At 38.9% G+C, this 17,148-nt stretch overlaps 1 protein-coding gene across 1 annotated transcript in view; it reads right to left on the bottom strand.

Annotated features, from left to right (window-relative positions):
• Positions 1 to 1,031: 1,031 nt before the first annotated feature.
• Positions 1,032 to 17,148, bottom strand: part of LOC104160449 (utrophin-like) — a 54,172-nt gene continuing 38,055 nt past the window's right edge. The window contains exons 24-31 of the mRNA XM_009698573.1: positions 16,321 to 16,470; positions 15,068 to 15,152; positions 13,360 to 13,565; positions 12,058 to 12,175; positions 8,790 to 8,995; positions 7,156 to 7,310; positions 1,737 to 1,926; positions 1,032 to 1,100 (exon numbers count right to left, since the gene is read on the bottom strand). Of these exons, the coding sequence (XP_009696875.1) occupies positions 1,032 to 1,100; positions 1,737 to 1,926; positions 7,156 to 7,310; positions 8,790 to 8,995; positions 12,058 to 12,175; positions 13,360 to 13,565; positions 15,068 to 15,152; positions 16,321 to 16,470 (1,179 nt within the window). The remainder of the gene's footprint in view (positions 1,101 to 1,736; positions 1,927 to 7,155; positions 7,311 to 8,789; positions 8,996 to 12,057; positions 12,176 to 13,359; positions 13,566 to 15,067; positions 15,153 to 16,320; positions 16,471 to 17,148) is intronic.

The raw sequence follows: 17,148 nt of genomic DNA, 5'->3' as shown, positions 1-17,148 counted from the left end.
ATTTTTAGAACGGAATCAATGTTTCTAACAGTCCTCAGGTAAACCCTTGATACCTGTACTCGGTTTTGTTCCTGATCTGTCCAGCACCAGTGACAACATCATTTTGAGGAAACTGAGCCTTGATTCCACTCTGTATATAGAAATCTTACCACCCGTATTCTCCACCTTGCCAGATGCACATTCTTTCCTCATCTCCACCACTCATTTGAACCATTCCCCTGTGCTCCATTGCTCCTGGTTTCTACCTACTCTCCTCTCCCACCACAAGTCGGTTCCTTTAACCTACCAGCTCTAGCCTACCATCATTAGCCGACACGCTGTTTATCATACATCTTTTGAGGAAACCTATGAAGCAGCACAAGTCCAAAACTAGAGGCGTTCAAGAAATGACTGTGCAAGAGCTCAAAACCCTTCTGTGTAAGACAGAACCCACAGTCCACACCTGCCTTCTTTCAGTTCTGCTTTTTCCCTTCCCAGCTAATACACAAGTTTGAATTGAGCAGCAAGACAAACAAACAACCCACTACTAGTCACGTTGATTTTCATTTACAATAAAACAAAACTTTCAAATTATTTTGAACACTTTTATATCTGTAGGCACAGGACTTCACACACATTGACCTGGCATTACTTACTATTTCCTAGCTCATTTTCTACATCTTGCTTCAAACTAGGTTTTAACATCCTTCAAGTAGCTACTAAACATTTTGCAACAGACTGGAACATGTCAGCACTAACCTGAAAGGAAAGTCTTCTGCAACATTTAGACACTCATTACTTACTATTTCCTAGCTCATTTTCTGCATCTTGTTTCAAATTAGGTTTTAACATCCTTCAAGTAGCTATTAAACATTTTGCAACAGACTGGAACATTTCGGCACTAACCTGGAAGTCTTTGCAACATTTAGACACCGAGAGAATAAATTAAAGAGACTGATGATACAACAGTGAATTTCCTCCTTTTCAAAAAGAAATCCTTACTGTTCTCAAAGTTTGCCTCATTTGCACACTACTGTTGCTAGCCTCAGCTGTCACAATGGAAGGCAAAACAAGGCTTCAGCAATGCCCAGATCACTGATTCCACCGTAGAGCGCCTTGAGCTACAGCCAAAGAAGTTAGCCCCAAAACGTAACGGAGGCTAGTCCTCCCATGCACACCCACAGATGCCAGTTTAACAGTTGATCCTATGTTGAAAACACATGCCATATAATGACAACAACAACAACATTCATCAAGTTTTGTCTATGTTCAGCACATATCTCACCTAGAATTGATCACACCTTAAACACATAATAAAGTTTTACTCCATGCACAGACCTTGGGGGCAGAGGCATCTTCACACAGAATGGAGAAAGTCACAAGCCCTGCATTCTTCTTAAAACCATTTAGAAGAAATACTTCTTCACATATTCAAAGCACAAAGAGAACATCATTGTTATTTTAGACCTTCGTGAATACAGTCACTCTCCAAGGTTTAATATACTTCCTGAACACAGAATACAATCACCCTCCAAGGACATTTAAGGGTCCTCAGTGCCACAGATGTCCTCAAAATAGGCATTTCAAAGCTTAGGAAGAAAAATCTGCTTCCTTCACACACTTGACTTCTAAAATACTCTTTTTTAAAACACCTTCCAATAGGCTGCAGGTTTCCCCACGCTAGTAGTTCGCCTTCCTTTATAACATTTGCCATTGAGAAAAAGCATGAATACCAGCAGTACTATTTAGTTGCTCACCTGCATCTGCTTTCTGAGTTCCCTTACGCAGGCACTGTCCTGAGCAGTGTTCTCACGCTGGGATGCATCTGCCAGAACATTAACTGTTGTCTCTGCCTCTTGAAGCCACTTGAGGAAGCTCTCCAGATCCTTGTGCGAGGCCTGTACTGTCTTCAGCTCTGTCTCCAAGAAATTCTGCCTATCAACAGCTCTGAAAAGAAGACAAATGTCAGAATAATCCCCCATCACATACAGCATTATAGACATCATAATGAAACTACTAAAGGAAATCTGGAAGTTGTCTCTATTAAGAAACTACACATCCGTCACAGCTTGTTTTATCATTATTTATATCACTGTTTCTCTGGTTATTGTATCTATAGCTACACATAGGTGTTCTGAACTGCTTACATATGTCACAGCCCTTTTTAAAAAGGCATGTGGAAGAAAAAGTTATTAATTAAAAACCTAGCTTTTCCTTTTTGAGTATTACCATCATGTACTTATGCTACCCCAGATGCTGGAAGTGTTATTCTCACGCGTGAAAACTGTGAATGCTTTTCCCTGTCAACAAAAAATCATACGGAGTAGAAGAATCGAGGGTTTGGGGTATTTTATTTTTTTTTCCTTCTTCTTTTACAGTGAGTAGAAACATTTCCCTAAGAGTTACAGTGCTGAGGGATGAAAAGTCAAATACCTGGTTCTCTACTAAAAAGACAAGACTTTTGACACTATCACTCAAACAGAATAACACACTGCCATCATAACAGTCAAGCCATGCTAAACATGCTTAAATCTAAAAAAAAGACTGGTAGAATATAGTCCACATTTTCAATCAATCCAAAAGAACTCTAGTTAGTACAAACACAAAAGTTTTTGTTTGTAAGAGGATTTTTTTAAGATGTAAGGAACTAATTTAAAACTTTCGGATAATATTGTTGGTAAGCAACTTAAAAAGATTTCCTAGAAAAAAGATCACGTTATACTTCTGCATAACAGAACTGTTCCCTTGTTATTGAAGTGAAACTCGGATGGGAAACCGTTATAGTCAGCAATTTTAAAAGCTCTGATGAACAATGTTAATTAAAGCATGACAAGCTGAATTTCATTCATTTGAGGCTGTTACTCTGCAGTATCCCTTTTCCCAAAACCAGGGCAAAAGAAAAAACCAAGCTGTCCCACATTAGCACGCTGCACAGAAACCCCCAACAGGGCTACTAGCTAGAATGCTGCTGCTAAACAAGAAGCAAGTTCAATTTTATTTTCACATCAAGCACTAACCATATTGTAAGATTTCAGGGGTAAAGTGATATTTCATTTCAAGTAAGACAAGGCCAAAACACTCATCATTTGATATTTTCATATGAATTGAACACATTTCAGCAGACAGGTCCATCAAACTTACATGTCTTCTGCCTCCTCCTATTCTACTTAGGTTTTCTTTCCCTCCTTGCCATGCTGTGGCAGCAGCACTGCCCAGCAGCACTAGGGAATCACTGTGTTTAGAATCAAATTTCAAAAGCAGTTCAAGTATTCTTTTTAAAAAAGAAGCTGCAGGTGTTCAGTACCATTCAGGATGACATTTCAAAGCAGATATTCTGATTTACTAGCACAGAAAAGACAGATGCAAGGAAAAGCTGTTTTCCTTCAAGGACAGTAAGAAAATCTCACGCAACCCCAATTCTGCCAAGCTTACATTTTTCAGTATTAGCATAACCAACTGAATTTTCTAGAGACTACCTGCAAAAAGATAGCATTGCAACTCCCATTTTAGGAGTCCAGGTCTTACATCACTTGTTAGTAATTGCTTTATCCAAAATAATACTGTGTGAATCAGTCCTGACTTGATGCTCGCCTAAGTTTTGGCTACTGGTAAATGACTAGCAGGGCAATAAGCCTTCATTCTTGCTTCTCATTTGAAGCTCTAGAATGCTTCAGCCACTCTTGAGAAAAAAAATAATAAATAGCATGCTAGGGATTACAAATGGTTTGACAGATATTGCCTAGAAAAGATAACAAGCACCAGCTCAAAAATTAGAGCACACCAAGGAACTGTGAGAAAAATGTAAAGCAAAAGCTGTTATGAGCTCTGACTTCAAAAGACTCTCCCTCTGCGGGGATTTTCTTCCCTACCAGGGGGTTAAGGCCAAAGGTGGAAGAACAGGAGAGACAACGGGAAGAAAAGACTGGTAATAAAGGTGACCTTCAAAGAAAAAGAAAAGCCCCAAAGGATGAAACACTCTAAGTGACCCAGATCTCTAAGTCTAAGTACTGATGTACTAGATGGGAATTGAGACAACCTGAACTTTGTAGCTAATAACATTCATTGAAGAATGTCATCTTCGGCCTAAAGTTTTAATTTCTCAAACCTTCTGCTTGCTTGAAATTAAAGGAAAGAACGAAATCCTATTACACTCCCACTGCTGTCATGATATTTGAATTAAAGCTGAAAATCATTCCTTTCACTAAATACATACTCCAGCAGCAGAAATTAACAGATTTACAGCTAATGTTCTAAGATTGCACGGGTGCTTTTAAAGAGGACTGGTATAGCAGTAGTGAGCACCACTTTTACAGAGCAGACGCAAATACTTTCATTTCCTTTCAGTAAAGGCCACAAATGTAAAACAGAAAATGATGGAGGATTCTGTACTGCAGATTAACAACTACCCCATGCTATAAAGAGATAACTCAGATTTTCAAAGAATTCTAATACAATTAGAACAGCCTCAAGAGACAGAGGGTCCTTCCAGGATGTAAGAATTAAACGTAAGGAGAACCTGGAGAATCCTTTACAAACGCAGCTAACCTCACTTAACACAGCGACAGTGGAGAAGGTCTAAGCAGATTCTATCAGCAAAGGCACATCCAAGAAAAAGAAAGTTGTAATTCTACTATTTAAGTTTTCATGGCACTGTTTCAGGTTTCTGTTGCACCCAATTATTTTTTTTCAGATTTAAACTAAAAATCTGCAACGCATATAAGCGTGTGATCAAAAGTCAGAAAATAACATCCGAAGCAGTACAGACAGCAACTATAATCCACTACTGAGGCAGCAAACCCACATAAAATTACTACAATTTCAACCTAAAGTACAAAAATAGAACATAAATAGCCACTGGGTAAAGTATCCAATTTACACAATGTCAAGCTGGGAAACTTCCATCTCTTAATGCCAACAGTTTCAAAACAAGCTCCTTCAACTTCACATGCCACAGCTACAGTCTTGCTGGTAGTGCTCTCGTGCTATGCAGGACTGCGATTCTCCCAGGTGACGTTACCAAGGGCCCCTTCCACAACCTCCAAGCATGGGAATAAACTGGTATTTTAAGGCATTATGCTATAAATACAGATCTGTGCTTATAGAAGCCACATGGGTGCCCCATGTACAACCCCTACATGTCCCAAGATCTGCCACATGAAGTAAGCCTTGTCACTCAATGTTCATTAGTATTTCTATTTATTGCATTTAAAGTATAAAAACCTTCATTCCCTTGAAATAAACTAAAACTCCCCTTTTACTTCTACTCTGCTGCTCCACGGGGTTACATTGAGCAGCTCCTCACTCCAGCTACCCACTGGCTCTCGGACCTCTCCCTTACATTCTGTCCCTAGTTAACCAAAGCAGATACTCATCTTCCTAAGGCTGCAGACTGCAAATCAGTAGCCCCGGTGATAATTGAGGAGCTTCAGTTATACACAACAGAATGCAATTGCTTATTATTCCAGACTTTAAGCAGATTCAAAAATAATTAGAGGCCTCCAGGCAGGAGCTCTCCTTTCTGGTCACCTGCTCTGAGTGGCAGGCGGTTTTATGCCAGTTCTAGCCAAAACACTGCAAAGTTTGAATGTGAATGAGTTTACTTCAGAACTGTAGTCTACTGTTACTGCTAATCCAACAAGGAGCTGTTTTCCCTCACCCTCTAATTGCAACTTCATCCTCAGATGTCATCACGACATTCAGATGAAGTTAATGGCATTTTTGGAAAAGATTATTAGTTCACTATGAGGAAACGAAGTACGATTTGATGGTGAAAATGCTGCAGTCTCTAATCTTAATGCAAATGAATGGTCAGGAAGGGCCATTTCAGGAGATGACCTCATCACTACGACCTAGTTCAGAAAAAGCAAAAGTAAAAAGCCAAGGAAGTTCTGTCATAAGCCAAAGCCTTTCTCACAGTCGATCAGAAGTTTTCTGAAGAACCATGAAAAGAAGTTGTCCGTATCAAGTAGAACAATTACAAAATGTTTTACTCACTTAAAAAATCCTAGCTGATGTCTCAAAATATTTAGAGATTAATAAGTTTTTATTCTCTCTCAAATGATCACACGGAATGAGCCATACAAAGTTTCACTTGTTTTGTACCTCACCTCTCAATGGCCATAACCAGGAAACAAGCTGCCACATCAAAAGCACACAATGACAGAAGTACCATCTTCCTCCAAAGAAGGACAAGACGACATTCTACTCCGCTTCCTCCATCACCTACTTCTTGCCACTGCGAAGTTCCTCTCCTCTCACTCCCCTGGATATAACATCAACTTCAGAAGCTCTGTTCCCTAGGATTTTTATTCCCTTAACTGAGGTCTCACTACAAAAGCAGTTGCTCCTTTTACATGCATGCTTACAGACAGACTTTGGCTGTCATCTCCCCCACTCCCATATACACAGGATCAATTTTCTCTTCCGTCCCTCTAACCACAAAGCGTATCGTCTTTTACGCTGCAGGCACAGAGTCAGACACTATTCTAAATGTTAATTGTCTGTCAAATACTAAAAAGAATTTCTGCAGGGATTAGATTACCTTGCAGGAAAAAAATATTACGCATAGGGAAATATCATATTTTCATTAAGACATATTTGCAAATGTGTTTTAATAGAGGATGAACCGAAAGAGGTTTCAAGTGAGTCTTGGTTCCCATAGCTCAAGTATTTTCTAGATGGGAGTGCTAGAAGCATCCCACTCAGGAACCCAAAGTGCAGCCCCACGCAGGGAAAGTTTCTGTTAGATGAAAAGCCATGAGGAATTAATGTGTTGGAAGACCAAGCTGAATACTTATTGCCTCACCAAAAGGAAGCACAGTAAATACATAAAGCATATCAGCATCAAGGAACAGGAGAGGAACTGTTCAAAGACACTCAGAAAACGATACCCACAGGCAAACCTGAGACCAAACATGAGAGAAGTACTTTTTTTTTTCCCTCCTTAAAAAAAAAACCCCACCACATAAATGGGAAGTCTTACAGAAGCCTTTCATAGGGAACTGTGGGAATTCCAATCATCAAAACTCAAACCAGCTTCGCTGGAATTGACTAATTATCCCCAGTAGCCCCAACTGCTGCAGTAAAGCAGACAGAGAAGAGACTGCAATACGCGTGCATACACAGGATGCAAGTTTAAGACAAACAGCTACATATAGAGTGAAACCTTGTAATTACCTTTGGTTTAGATTAACCCAACAAGTGTTCATTTGGTCAGTGGTTTCCTTCACCCTCCTTGTGTCATCATCACGATACTCTCGGAGAAGTTTATTAGACAGATCATTGAATGCAGCTACTGTGATGTCACCTCTATGCAAATCCTGTACTAAGAGCTAAAAAGCAATTCCAGAATAAGACAGAGTAAAACAAATATCAGACTCTTTCTTTATATGATGCATTTTATCATATTATAAAACCCTCCTTTTTGCCCTTTTTTTCAAAAAAAAAGAAGTGCATTTTTTCATCTAAAAGAAAAAAAAAAAAATCTTTTAAAAGAAACCTGCAGACACCAAGTGTCCTGCCAATGAAGCAATCAAAACACAAGTAGGTGAGGAAAAATTATATTTGCCAGAACCGCCAAATGCTAGAAAAATCCTCTTTTGTGCTTTACTGGCAACAGAAGTAAAAACACTTCCATATTTTTAGTAGCATGAATAAGTTTAAATTATGATAATAGTCATATAAGCAGCAGCTAAAAGTAGCATAAATGAAGTGCTCAGCATGAGAATTTGATTTCATTGTTTTGCGGGGTTCTTTTGGTTTTAAATGAAGAAAATACATTAGATGTGTTTGCTTATTGTGGCAGGATACGCATAAGGTGCCTTGACGTTACAGAATCCTGAACTCAAGACTATTTCTAAATGAAAAAAAAGTATTTGCATATATCTATATGTCCAGTCATACCTTATGATCTCTATACTATATGTCTGGGCACAGGCCTACTTTCACTTAAGAAATCAAAGCAGATTAATAGCCCATTTCCATTCCCCTGCTCATGTAGAGAAAGATGATGCAAAGCACGCAACTGTTTACTGAAATAGCTATGGATCAGTGAGAAATTCTCACAGTCATACTCCCTGCTTCTCTCCATACCCAGCTGCACCCCTACATTGTCCCTTCATGAATATATGTATGTGTGTATATACACACACACTTTTTAAAACTCTATTATAGCCCTATTCTAAATACTGCACTGGTAAAAGCCCCTCCTCACTGATCTGTCTCTTTAGTTCTTATCCTGTGCCCCCTAGAGCCTGCCCTTTTTCTGACAGCCACCAGGACAAAAGACATCAGATTTATGGATTTATCACAGCAGGTTTGCTGTGACACGAAAAGCAGCAAAGATTGCATTGGATTAGGGGGAAAAAAAATAAGTGGAAAAAAAATACAGCTGGCACCCATCAGAAGGGAAATTCAGGATAATTTTAAATAACTTGGTCCATTTCTGGATTTACTAAACTGTTAATAGGTTTCTATGAAGTAATACATGCTGCATTCTGTGGCTGTATGATTAAACTTTTCGTTGGTCTGAGGTTCAAGGTTTTTGCATAGTATCATTTATTTGATGTTACACTATACTCATTTCAACTGCATTTATGAAAAGACACACATGCCACCTGTTTCCTTCCCAGAGAGTGATTCTCAGGAAGTCTCATATATTAAAAAAATAGAGACAATACATCATGCCCCAAAAGAGACAGAATTGCCAAATCAGTCTTACAACTAAATTGTGTATTCACACATCAATTGAATCCAGTAGTGTTACAGGCTGACGAGTTGGGTACAGGTGGGGAAAGTACAGATGGTCTTACTTTGTTGTCTGAAATCTGTTTGGTGAGCATCTCTTTTGGGGCCTGCAGGAGCATACGCAGACGGATCTCGCACCGCTCCATGAGATGCTCCATTTCTTGCCTCTGCTCGTCCCACCGCATGCTGTCTGTCAGCATGTGCTTCAGCTGCTGCTGCCGCACCTCCACCCCGTGCTGGGTGCTGTCCCACTGGTTCTTCACCTTCTCCACTGGGGAGGATAACACAGAATATGAAAAACCCAAGGCAAACAAACAAGTAGCCATAACTACCACTTAATCCTCAGGACAAGAGGCACTAATAGAATTCATTCTCAAATACAGTAGTTTCCATATTCAGTATTTTAGTTTCTCATGTAGTTTACACATTCACACAAGCAAATAAAAAATGCAGGTGCTTGGCTACCTCTTGTTTAAGCAGGTCAGCACACAGGTAACAACTATTATTTCTGGAATATTTCAAAGGCATTATTTTATTTTTTAAATAGACATATGTGGGAGGCAAATCTGCTACAGCTGCAGTGCAGAGAGATGCCAGCAGCAGGGCTCCAAGGAGCACAATTTTAAGGTGATGGCTACACCAGCAAGTCATCTTTGTGCATCTGCAACTTAAACCAGTAAAAATAAACAAATAAATAAATAAATAAATACTGTTTAGATCTGGATAGCTTGTACAAAGTGAACTAAGCTTTCCAGACCACTGTGTATTGAAGGAAGTCTAGTGGCACCCATACTAGGTAGATTTTGGCCGAGGTAGAAACGCTCCAGTAACAATCTACTTTGGCACTTTCATTCCACCACAGGTTTCTACAGGCCTCTATAGATTACACAGCAGAACAGAGAAGTTATTGATCACATCCCATTTCCTTCAAGTACCCCATTCCTCTCTCAATAAACAGAGTTACATTAGATGATCGATAAACAGGCTTTAACCTTTAATAAACAAAGGGTGAAAAAGACAACATGACAAGAGCCTAGGACAAAAAATAGTGTCAAGGAAAGCAGTAAGTCTGCCTTCAGAGAGAAATTAATAGCATCGTATCTTTTTCTTAATACTTACAGACCATAAAAAAACAGCCTGAAATTACTTGAAAGTCTACAGAGGTGGAAACAAGTTTTCCCTACTAGCTGCATGACAGTTATTTGGAATACATTCTATCACTAGAACTAAAGAGTAAAAAAGCGAATGTAAAAAAGCAAACAAAACAAAAAACCTAAGCTCTATCACTAGAACTAAAGAGTAAAAAAGCAAATGTAAAAAAGCAAACAAAACAAAAAATCTAAGTTAGATTTCTTGCGTATATGTGTAGTCTGGGCAGCAACAGGTAGGCAGTACGTAACACGTCCAATATATTTATCTTACCAGTAAGTATGCAATTTTATTAGAAAACTAACACACTTGATACTCAGGTCAGTTCAATCTTGCATGAAGTAAAAATGCCAAAGCAAAACCAGCAGGAGTGAAAAAAGGCTATAATCCTATGCGCTGGCTAAAGAACTACAGAGAAAAACCTCTGAAGTTTAGGCTCTCCTCACAAAGCTGGAAGGAAAAAATACCCCTGAGAAACAGCTGACTACAATAGCAACTTGGTTGAAATGGATAGCTGTTTGAAATTTACATAGTGGTAGTAGTAGTGTTAGAGAAAGAATATTTCTTGATGTATTTTTTCCTATCAATGGCCAGGTTAACCTTACTCTCTGCACTGTTGACATATTTGCCCTCTCTTCCGTCTCCACCAAAACAGGACAGAAAAATAGTGAAATTCTTGGTAGCCTCAGCATTCAGCAGGTTCAACAGGTAGGTTCCTAGAAAAAAAAGTTGTCAGGGGCACCAGCCTGGTATCAAAGGCAGAAAGCCTGGAAAAAATTCCTGATGAGTCTGTGTTTTTAACTCCCAATGTCCATGCAGTAATTAGGAGGGAAGTTCCAGAGAAGGAAGCTTTTCTCTGTTTCTGTGCTCTGGGCTATTTGAGTAATTAGGCTTCATCTAACAACACGCAGCAGGCTCACAGGAGTCTGTAGGACATCGATATATTCCTCTCAGTGTTTAAACGACAAGGTGAATAAAGCAGTCCTCAGCTTCATTTTTCTTCAAAGTGCAAACTTTTCCTTACAAACGTCAGTAGCAACAAAACCTTCAGTTTTTTCATGTTTCATGACAGGTAGCAAAATCTTCACACGCACCTAGGGTATCTACTGGAAGCTTCATCCACAGCAGCATACGCAGCTTCAATGTCCCCACCTTGGACAGGCATGACCACAGAGGAACTCAAATTTTCAACACACGGTTCCTTTATTCCTTGTTCACCTTTTTTGAAGGACCAAGAATGTTTCATGACTGTCCTCACCCAAGTTCTGAGTGGCTGCAAAACTCAGGCCCTACAAGTGCTTTAGCTTCTTTGGATCTTACTCCCATCCCAGTCCATAGCTTCTGTGCCTCTCAGGCAGCAGATGCCATCTCATCAGACCCTTTAACATCTGTGGGCTTTCTATCCAACCCCATTATCTCCAGAAAGTCTTACGGTCACCAAAGAAATTCATGCAGATGTAGTAAAGGGAAACTACATTGCAGAGGAGAACATAAGGAAATCTAACTTTCCATTTTTACTTCTGTGATGTATCCTGCTGCATGAATTTTCTGATCTTAGCAACTGGCAAAGGTTAAGAGTTCAAAGAATACGTTGTCTCTTAGTTTCTAATTGTGTCAGTTGTATGTTTTCTTTCCTGAAGTAGCAGTAAAAGAAATTTTCAAAGGGGGTGGCGACCTTTAAACTGAAAACTCAATTTTCAAGTACATATCAGTGACTTAAAAGCTCTACTAACTCTCAGTCAACAATTTCAGAAGTACGTACACAAAGCTATTGTCCTAAGTAAATACATTCGTGCCTTTCACTAACTGTTCAGTGCCTCATAGCTCAACAAAAATAAAGATATACAATTAGTTCCTTCTATCAATAAATAAAACATACTCATCCCTAGGTCTGCAGCCATCACGTAACCCAAATTCTTCATAAGATATTTTGAAATCCCAGCAAAAGTATTTACCTTTGTACTCGAAAAAATGGCCAGTCAAGAAAATAAGTGGCAATTCTTGTTCCAGGAATTTTTGTTAGACTGCTAGAGTGAAAGCCACTTAACTGCTAAGTTTTCAGTTTATTCAAGAAAGGCAACTTCAGCTAGGCTCAAAAATCAAGAGCTTAAGAAAGAGACAGGAAGATTTTTTTTTACTGCCATGGAAACACTGTATTTGCAAACACAGAATGGAGGAACTTACATTTTTCTGTGATCACTGTCCTAATGTCTGAACTGGAAGTTTTATTTTTCAAATTCTGAGCCAACGTAAAAACAGAATCAAGCTGAGGGTGCCGCTGGTCCAAATCTGCCTTTGTTATCTGTTGAGAATTATGATATGGTTTTTAAGTCCAAAAAGCAGAATTTAGTTGACATCATCTGTATTATTTGTAGATAAAACAAAACATGTATGTGTCACCACAAGTAGATGGCTGTTCCCATCATTACCATAACCCTTGCATTGTCACAGTATTATAGCACTGCTTTAAAAAGCAAAAATATTCTGAACTACAGCTACTGAAAAATCTAGAGGTGAAGGTTAACCTGTACAAACACACAGTTACTGCAATCATTGCACAATGTTTTCCAATATCTACTTTTCACTGTCCCATAACTTATTGTCCTCTTACCAAGCTCTGATCATTTATACATAAGGGGGGAGAAGAGGGGAGAGTGAGAGAGAGAAGGAAAAGAACAGGGAGAACCAATCAGACCATGTATTGTCTAAAAAACCATAGTTATTTCACTATAGCAATGCACCAGAAGCTCGTATTACAAGTATCATAGAGTTAAAAGAAAGCATTTCCAAAGCTACTGTACATCACATTATTCTTTGAAATTCCAGATTACGTTAGACACCCTCAGAAACAGTTTAGCACTTGTTTAGCCTGCAGCTTTTACTCTACAGTTACTCATGTTAACTGATAACAAGTCAAATAAAATGAACCTTAATGGTAGCATACATCTCACAAATACTGCCCTTAGTCACGGCTCAGCATAGCATAAGTTATCAACAGAAACATACATTTACATCATAACCATCTATGTTTCAGCTTTTAATCATCTTAGCATGTCTCTGGAAATCAGTTCCGTCTAACCACAACTCAACAAAACTCATTAGAGACCACTGAAGAGTGGATCATAAAGGCTACCCTCCAACTAAATATGAAGCTGCTCCAATGTCTTCAGCATAAGCTATCTATACATTCCCCAAGAGACGTAATTTTCAGGAGGTATTCTCTGTATGCTTTGTTTAAAACAAAAAAAAAATAGCAGTGCCTAGCTCACATAGGGACACAGGATGGAAAGAGTAGAGGGGAGAGGAGCGTAATATCGACAGCATTTAAACTGTAATTTTCAAGTTATGCATTTACTGCAGTCAGATGTGGGGGTTTTTTTGTTTTATTTTTTAAGAAAAACACATGTAATTTCTTTACTGAACGTATGTGCTATTAAAGTATGAGTCAATTTTCCAACCCACTAGCCTTCACAGAAAAAACCATACTTTCATTCGTGCAACAGTCCGATTGATCTCTTCGGTATTTCCCACGGTGACTATGTTTGACTTGAGCATCTGGTCAATCAATACCAACCAGTCAGCCAGCTCAGTTGTAGTTTTATCCAGATCAGCAGGCGCAGAAAGTTCCAAAGCCTGCTGGGTCTGAACAGGAATTTCCACTGAAGAAGATACTAGCACTACCTTTTGGACATCTGAAACAGAGTTTGTGGGTTTTGTTAAAGAAAAGTCATAGCCACACATGCAATTGTGGGAATTACAGGGGGTTTTTGTAATTCCCATAAATATGCAACAGTATCTACAGAGAAAGCACAGCAACATTTGTATTTGAGGCATTTTAACCACCAGAAACCAAGTAATTAGAAATTCCTTTTGCCTTTTTTTTTTTAAAGGCTATTTATTTCATTATACGCCAAAGACTCACCCAAATAATTCAGCCTAAATACAAAACAAACAAGAAAACTTGCAAAGGCAAACTGACATTAAATCTAATGCAGTGAAGCTAAACGCTCTTGGACATGAAAGGGAATTGACCCTTATTAAGCATAAAACCCCATCCTTTCGTTTAAGATAAACGTCTAAAATTGTCTTCCTCACTCTTGTGTCATGTGGCAGAAAGGTTTTCCCCACTCTTGGCTCAGAATTCACTGAAGCGCAACTAAGTCGAGCTACTGCACTAGATGCTTCATGGACTTGGCAATACACAACTGTCCTAAGAAGGGACAGATGCCCGCTAGCTCAGGTCCATCCTTTCTGTTGTTTTAACCTGACACTGCAAGGAAGGGAGGAATGAGTTGAACACCAAGAGTCCCTTCCACAAGCGGTGTTTGGTTGTGCTCTAGTTCCAGGAAAACACTATGTTCAATCAAGCTGGAGCAAGAATATCACACACTTGCCTCAAGCAAAGAAATACAGGAGCTGTACTTAAACACCCTGTGTGAAAGGAATCAAGGTTTTGAAACGCTTAAACAAAAGTTGGTTTCCCTCCTTTACATTTTGTTTACTGCTGAATTGAAAAAAAAGAAGAGTTAATTTACTGAAGTTCAAGTTGTAAGTTCTTTCAGGCAAGGGCTGTCTTTTTTTACCTAGTTTTCCAAAAAGGAGACGTAGGCATCTTGTTTACACTCCGTATCTCCTGATCTGCCCCCAACAACTTGAAAAGATGGTCAGTGTCTGATACAAGTTTATCATAGGTAGATAGCTTCCCCTACAAGCTCCAGGGAGAGAAGTATCTAGCAGATGAGAAAGACCTACCTGTGTCCCTACTGAGCTGAAAGATGCAGAATGGCCTTTATAGAACGGCAGACAATCTGCATGCAGGAGATACTTTACAGATAATTAGCTGTAGGGGAAGCTTCTAGTGGATCTTAATTACTAAAAGGCACGACCGCAAGGCACAAATCCACAGGAAACCAGGCTGTCACAAACACAGCTATTGTAGTTTTCACCCTGTATCTAGTACACTGGCTCCTGATGAGGAGGCCTAAGCTTTACCAAAACAATTCCTCCATTTCAATACTCTTAGGGGAACCTCAAAGGACTCTCCCAATCCTGAACTGTAGACTGACTTTTTCCCTAACCAAACGTTCCTTCTCTTTCCCGTAGTAACATGAAGGCAGCCACAAGCACAACTGTCCTGGTTTTAGCTGGGATAGAGTTAATATAATTCAGCACAACAGAAGGATTAACCACTCACCAGAAGGCTTCGTCTGTGTAAGACGGCAAGACTGCCGAACAAATGCCTCCAGTTCTCTCACTCTGTCAGGCATTTCTCTGAACACCTACAGCCCAGCAGAGAGGAATAAAAACAGTAAGATAACTTATACTCACAGCAAAAAAGTAATCACTTATTAAAAGACAAAGTATTCTACACCATGCTCGCTACAATGGCATACCTCAGATATATGTCAATGAATTTTTTCAAGGTATCATTTAAAAACAATAAAAATGCCGAGAGGTACTCAAGAGTGTTATTTCAATACATTCTGGTCTCTTACCTAAATCTTGGAGAGAAATAAATGAACTGTTGTAGACAGGTTGTTGACATGTTTTTTACTGCCTAAGCATCAAAGCTATGACTCACTATTTGAGTACGCTATGAAGGAAAGATGACACAAAGCATGATTTGTGGTCATCAGTGACAGGAAAGTAGAGGAATAGGGAATTAATTTAAAAAGAAAAAAATGCTGCCACTAAACTCTGTTGTAGTGAAGATAAATTTGCCTACTTTGCTTTTTAGAAGTTTTTAAAAGGCAGTGATGGAAATGTAATATACAGGGGGGGGGACTCTCCATTTTCATGGCTGAGTAGGTGAAACTAGATCTTTTTTTCTTTCCCTGAACTATAAAAAGCCCCTTTCCCCAATAAACTTTTACCTCCCTGATTCATAATATAATCACAAATAATTCTATTCCTTTTTCACTCAGATCTCCAGGCGCAGCTTGAAAAAAAATCTGGTTTTACTCCAACCAATGTGTTCTTCTCTTCACACATACTTGCCAATGAGATTGAACACTGGAGTCTAAGTTACGGCAGTTATACTCAAGAATCCCAGACACACTTGGTAAGATTTTCTAAGCTTTACCACAGCTTCATTTGTTCTTCTCTTAACAGCTACAAACATTTAACTCTCCTATACAGCAAAGATTTATTGTGACTCTCAATTTCAAATTAATACGTTGCTGTTTGCCTCAAATAAGTGAAATATTTTTGATCCAGTTGTTTAAAAGAAAGCCAATAAAAAAGAAAATAAAAACAAACTAAGCTAACTAAACTAACCCATTCTGACGGAAAAACATCTGACAGCGTTTTCACTTGGACATGGATTGGGGCATATTTCTTGAAATGCCTGCATGGCTCCCAAGACATTTTACGTACGTGTCACAGGTGTAAGGGAAAACCACCATTATATTTGCAACTTCAGGTACCCAATGCTGAAGAAACGCATACCTTATTCCACCTCACATTGAGGGACTGCAGGCAATCAGAAAGTTTGTCTTTTTCCTGAAGATCAACGTTTTTATCCAAAAGCACTTCAGGTTCAGTTCTGTTCAGCCATTCCAGTTTGTCTCCCTGTACTTCCATCTCTTCACTTAAGACCTAAAAGGGACAGAAGAGTTTCAGACTGAAGCAAAATGCATACATGCTTAAATAAAGGGAGGGAACGGGAAGGAAGCTTTCCTTTAACTCCAATATTTAGAAATTTCCCTGGAAATACGTAACAGAAAAAGCTTCTATTTTGGTTTCTGTGCTCTATCTAGAAATTATTAAAACATTTATTCAAATATCAACATTTATTGCTAACTGGAAAAAACCTGCAAAACTACAAATAGCTTAGGTACCTATACAGCTTCACATCATGCACACTGATTCTCATCTCACAAGATGCTTCTGTTTGATCAACTCTGGATGCACCATGTATATCCAAAAGGCAACACCGTCAATCAAAAATGTTACCTGCATTCATTTTTTTTAAAAAAATTAAAAACTAAGGGTCCACTCCTGACATGCATTACACAAGTACCTGGCAGATCACTACAAGGTACACTGAACAGAGTACCCTGCTACAATAAGCACTATACCAAATAGTGCCTATCCTAAATTTTCAAGGGTCCACCTTAAAAGAATTATTTTTTTAAAAACACATCATATCCTTTCTAATCAGAAGTTGCTCCAGAAGCTCTGTTTAGAAATCTCCTTCTCATTCCCAGACTGTAGTTATTCCTGACTGATCAGTTAACATCCGCTATTCCCACTACCCTAATACCGGCCTTTAAT

Source organism: Cariama cristata, unplaced genomic scaffold, assembly GCF_000690535.1.
Source record: "Cariama cristata isolate BGI_N322 unplaced genomic scaffold, ASM69053v1 scaffold9254, whole genome shotgun sequence".
Taxonomy (NCBI): Eukaryota; Metazoa; Chordata; class Aves; order Cariamiformes; family Cariamidae; genus Cariama; species Cariama cristata.
Note: the sequence above shows the minus strand (reverse complement) of the source record. Positions and strands in the feature narration are given on the sequence as shown.